At 36.4% G+C, this 5,577-nt stretch overlaps 1 protein-coding gene across 1 annotated transcript; it reads left to right on the plus strand.

The window, feature by feature from the left end:
- Positions 1-1,377: 1,377 nt before the first annotated feature.
- On the plus strand, positions 1,378-3,334 carry LOC125228345. Its single transcript, XM_048132878.1, has 3 exons — positions 1,378-1,795; positions 2,085-2,228; positions 2,947-3,334. The coding sequence occupies exons 1-3, from the start codon at positions 1,508-1,510 to the stop codon at positions 3,283-3,285; spliced, it is 771 nt and encodes a 256-aa protein (XP_047988835.1). The 5' UTR covers positions 1,378-1,507; the 3' UTR covers positions 3,286-3,334.
- Positions 3,335-5,577: the final 2,243 nt, after the last annotated feature.

A 5,577-nucleotide genomic window follows, 5' to 3' on the forward strand; every position in this document is an offset into this window, starting at 1 on the left:
TTGAGTGTTGATAAGTTTTATGTTGTTGCAATTAAATATCATGTAACGAGGCATTTTTAATGTTTTTGTTGACTTCAACTTACAAAAATTGACGCCCGAAAGCTGCAAGCTGCGATTAAAGACGGACAACTCAGTGGATTTCACTGAGTTCATTTGACACGCTAAGTAGATACGTTTGCTTGATCTATGGTTTATATGACATCTGTGGAGACAGCGCTATGCGCTATGCAAATACGAGGTGATACGATCGTGAGGATTGTTAATACATAAATGTCAATTTTAACAAATGTCATTAAAATTCGAAATTAAATTAGCAAATCTTGATTTCTCGTTTTGAAAGGGATAACTGCATATGTTTATCTTGCACACTATTGATGTAATGTACAGTCAAGTGTAAAAATATGGGTGCGTACAACTTATCAAAAATATGTCCCATAGCACTTTATGTCGGCGGAATAAGGTCTCGGTACATATTTTTGAGCGGATAAAATCGATACGTATTTTTGCACTTGACGTACCTTACCTATGTAACTTGAAGATTTCGTCACTACTTTGAAAAAATCTCGTATCTCACGCTGCTCCTCAAATTTAAAACGCTTACTACAATTTTCTTTTCGACGAAGATACAAGTTTTTTTAAAAGTAGTGACGATCTGTCTGCTTCTATTACAGAACAACTTAATTAGGTACCTTAAGTTAAAAGGTCCTGATGGAGGGAACGCAAGTAAAAGTTCAAGGCCTGCCAAGTTACATTTTTCTTTTTTTGAAATTTAAAGTTCCTAAATGTGTTTTTTACCATGCAGAAACGTCTGCGAGCGATATTACATATTTTTAAATTTAAGGAAAAATGGAAAAATTTACACCTCCGGCAGGACTCGAATATTTAAAGTTCCTGTTTGTTATTTTCCTATTATGAATATCATGATCATGGCCCACTTGAAAACACATTGTGTTTAAAAAAATAATGATGCTTAGCCTACCTACCTAACTAATAGGTACATGTTCATATAAAGCTGCAAGCTACAGGTCTGGTATATTTATAACACTTTACAAATATGTATAAGTAAAAATAAAAATCCATAGTAATTTTAATTTATAAATATTATATTTTATAAACTGAATATTTATTGTAGGTATGTTTTTCTTACACTCACTACAAATAGAAAGCCAAGCTATACATACTTATTTTATTATTACTCCTAGGTTCTGTCATCCTGACGTTGATATGTAAAAGTCTGTCATCGGGTACAATTTATACCTGTCAGACGGTGTTGTCTGAACGTTTAGATGAGCTATTTCAAATTAACAAACTTACAAAATAAAAAAACGTGCACAGTTTTTAACAACATAAAATACGAATTCAAAACACACAATCCAACGGATGAGGTCACCGCTACGTAATAATAATCGCCCCTCGCAGCTGTCTGCGCGCGATCCCCCGTCTCGCTCACTCGCGCGGCGCGAGAGCGGGACCGCGGCGTCCACCCGACCGCGTGCCTGTCGGTCGGATGACGCCGCCAGTTGGTCCCCGAACCATGTCCGGGTCGCACGTCCGACGGTCGGACCGCGCTGTCCTTAACGAACAAAGCATTCTCTCAGAATTCCTGAAGTTATACAGAGCATTCCCATGTCTTTGGGACCAAAGGCACATGCACTATGCTAATAGAGAAATAAGAGACAGTGCGTATGAAGAGCTCTTAGAAAAGTTTAAGTTGTACCAAGCGGATGGCACGGTGGTTGACGTTAAGAAGAAAATTGAACATATGCGGTGTGCATACCGACGCGAACGAAAAAAGGTACTAGCTTATACTTATTCACATTTAATATACTTACCTACTTAAAACCATTTTATTATGACTGTAGTCTACTGCTTGAACACAGTTTTATTAGTGTAACGGCCCCTCCAAACGTGACTGATAATCGCATGCGATTTGCAATACATTGCCGCATCTGATTGATGTATTGAATGTTATGTACCTACGCAGGCAGTAATGGACTAAAGTTGCATGCCTTTTGTCGCAACATCTGGTATGTTCTGATACTTCTGATACGATGTAAAACGTCTGATTATTATTTTAATTTCAGGTGCTTATGAGTAAATTTCGCGGAGGTAATTACAAACCACATCTCTGGTACTATAATCTTCTGAGATTTCTGAACGAGGAAGAAGAACAAGACGAAGACAATGACCAACAGGAGTTCAAAAACGAATACGAAGATAGTTTTCAGGTATTTTTTTTTATTTACTGAATAATAAAATAAAAAAACACTTTTTTTACACAAGACCCATCGTTGGCAAAACCTTGAGGACCTTATAGGAGTGTAGGAGAAATCGAGATTACACTACAATGTTGCCAGTTTTTATCTTTTTTGTCAAGCTGATATAAGGGTTCTCTACCCAAAAATGGAAAAAAGAACCCTTATGTACACTATAACTATGTTTTAATTGTACATTATGCAATTTATGCAACTTAAGGGCTACACACAAATGTTTTGTCATCAAAAAGTGTTTTTCAAGTTACTTAAAAAAAATCGTTCTCCCAAGGGAATAATGAAATTTCTACCGCTACACACAAATGTTTTGTCATCAAAAAGAAAAAATGTTTTATATTTCATAAATATTTTTAATTAATTAATACTAGAATTTTCGTGACTCCTAGGGAAAAAGCTTTTTCAATTATAACACTCGCTACGCCTGCAATTGCAACTTATTAAGCAAGTGTGATGAAAAATGTGTTTACCAGAATATAGAATCCTCTTACCTACATTAATTTAAAACCATCAGCTAACATTAGGCCTTTTTTATTGCTGGACGCTGGTCCCATTTTATATGTATAGAAAATACACATTCACCTACTCAATAAAATGTATTAACATAGCTCAAACATCATAGGTACAAGTACAGTAGGTATGTAAGATCTACTAATCACCAAATTTTAAATTTTAGGAAACAACACAGATTGTAGACTCAGATGAAGAGGAAACTAAACCAAAACGATCGAAAATAACACACAATTCTTCCAACAACATGTATGTTGAGCAATTTCACAACGAAGAGGAATACCTCGAACCTGAAATACTGGAACAGGATCAGGATAACATAGTGCTACCTCAATCCTACATAATCAACAACGAAGCAGAAGCGTTCGGACGAACCATCGGCTTCCAACTCAAGGAGCTAACAAATATGCAAAGGATTTTAGCGGAGAAACTAATTTCTGACGTCATATTTCAAGCTAGACTAGACAAATTAACTGTAGATACTACGATAGCATCTGATGATTGATTTAATTGTTTACTTTAAGTACATTTAATAATAAAAACGATAAAAAAAAAACTATTTATTTTTTGCAATGTTGCCATATCGCAATAGAAGCGATCGGACTTGGCAGTGCAGCGGCGGCGTACACACTCGGTCTGGCGTTCAAGGGTGGTCCATTCCGGCCGAGAGGGCCCGACGCGGCCCACGTGTCGTCAATACGGCAACAGCAACAGCCGAGGCCGTAGCCCCATCGGCATGGTCGCAACCTGCCACACTGTGCGCACCTTACTAGGAGCGCAGAATACACGAGGAGGTTACTCGAATCCACGTAGCAACACAAAACCAGTTTATATGAGCTAGTGAGCTCCCCTCTGAGTATTTGTATTGTATAAGATAAAGGGGACGTATTTGTTATCGCTCGGGCCTTGATAATTTGGACGGACTCGTTTTGTAAAGATTGTGAATGTGTGAGAATAGGTAGAGAGCTGTCGAGAGCCGAGCGATTAATTTTCAAGTGCTGACGCAATCGTACACAGTGGTTTTTGTTTCGCATTACGCGTTTCATTCCTTTTATGAATTCGCATTCTGAGTAAATTCAATTAAATCTCACTGTGTTTTTATCGCGGTTAACTGCATATAGGGTTATCGGTTAAGCGTATTTAGCTTGTTATGGAATGTTCATTCATTTGGTAAAATTAAATTGGTTTTGTAACGTGATACTTGCTGTTATGGGACTAAAACTTAATTTTTAACAACTTGGAAATAAAATTGCGTTTTTTTTATGGAAATACCAATTCAAAGTAAAAATTCATTAGGTATTCATATTTTTTTGAGTAAATCGTGTGGTAATTGAACCGAAAATCGTAATAAACGGGTAAAGATGGCTATAATTACCTACGGTATCCGATATCCCCATACTCCTGAGTCCTGACTCATGTAAAAATAACCGGCTAACCCACAAAAATGGCGGAAAAGGAGATGGACAGGACGACTTAATGAATGTTACCTTAAAATCCTCAAATGTGTAAACGCCGATGAGGTTGAGTGGAAAAAGTTGAAGTGATCAGCAGTGAAACACCAAAAACGAGTAAAGAAATACATAAGGGTTCCATTTGTAGCTTTCTGGTACTGGTACGAAACCCACCCGGATTTTTCGAATGTACTTCAGTCAACATCTATAGTGACGAAACAACACACCTAAAGTATCTGAAATCCTGAATATTTTTTTTTAAATATAGGTACATATGTATCTAAATATTCTAAATCACATACACACAGTACAGTTACAGTTCGCGGTCAGAGATGTTAACTTTTTTCTATGTACGAGTATACATTTCTGCTTTAGCTGTTACAGAATGGTAATTACTATTTTGAAGCATTATTTGATCCGCTACTTTTGATGTTGACTGTACAATTAGGGTGTTACATACAATGGTTATGCCAACGTACATTAAGACTTAAAAAAACACGCTAATTATTTCCTTAATAGCGATATTTACATGTCAAACAGAGAAGAAAGAAAAAAAAATAGTATAAGGTCCACCATAAATCAGCTCCCAATGTTCGCATAACAATTTTAGTACCTACCTTGAAATTAATCAAATGTCAGATCAGCAAGACTTATAGACCGTGTTTTTGATTTATGTCGAGCTCCCGATATTTCGAAAATCAAAAGGTAATCACGGACTTCACGGTCTATATCCTCCCGGTCAAAATAAGTGTACTTAATGAAAATAATAACCGTGAATCATTCAGAACTCTTATCGATCAGCAAGAAATCGTTAAAAAAAACGAAAAATATAAGTACGATGTCAAAGATATAAGGAATCGAATAGGTTGATACCGATCAGGCTCCAAATAAACTACAGACAGCTACCGATCAAAAAAATCCTAGGCCACTCTAGAACCCTGATTATTTACAGTACCGTGCTGTATTTGTTTGTACCTAATAGAAATCACTTCGACTTATGTTGTTCTTGGTTTTAAGTTTAGTTGTAACTATGCCCTGACAATCAGTGCTGTGTCTCTTAGATAGGTACGGTCTACGCTGAGCGCCATCCTATTTGGTATAACGGTACCTAATGATTCACCTGCGTCTATGTATCTTGTTACATGTTTTATACCAAATACTTAAATATTTTTTATTTCTTTTTTACTTACGTTTACAGTGAAAAAAAGGTCACTGAGAATGTGAGGCCTAGGAATCCTGGGATATCTTATTTTTTATGTATGCCGAATGTTTAAAAAAGTTCATGCGCCCTTGCTGTAATGTTATGGTGTAAAATTGTAGAAGTAAGAATTAGGTACATGAGAACG

This window comes from Leguminivora glycinivorella, chromosome 7 (assembly GCF_023078275.1).
Source record: "Leguminivora glycinivorella isolate SPB_JAAS2020 chromosome 7, LegGlyc_1.1, whole genome shotgun sequence".
NCBI classification, from domain to species: domain Eukaryota; kingdom Metazoa; phylum Arthropoda; class Insecta; order Lepidoptera; family Tortricidae; genus Leguminivora; species Leguminivora glycinivorella.

Excerpts from the sequence above, each read along its gene's own strand:
- LOC125228345 (XM_048132878.1), top strand. The coding sequence starts at position 1,508 with ATGACGCCGCCAGTTGGTCCCCGAACCATGTCCGGGTCGCACGTCCGA. Across the intron at positions 1,796-2,084 it reads ACCGACGCGAACGAAAAAAG|GTGCTTATGAGTAAATTTCG; the intron begins GTACTAGCTTAT and ends TTTTAATTTCAG. Across the intron at positions 2,229-2,946 it reads AATACGAAGATAGTTTTCAG|GAAACAACACAGATTGTAGA; the intron begins GTATTTTTTTTT and ends TTTAAATTTTAG.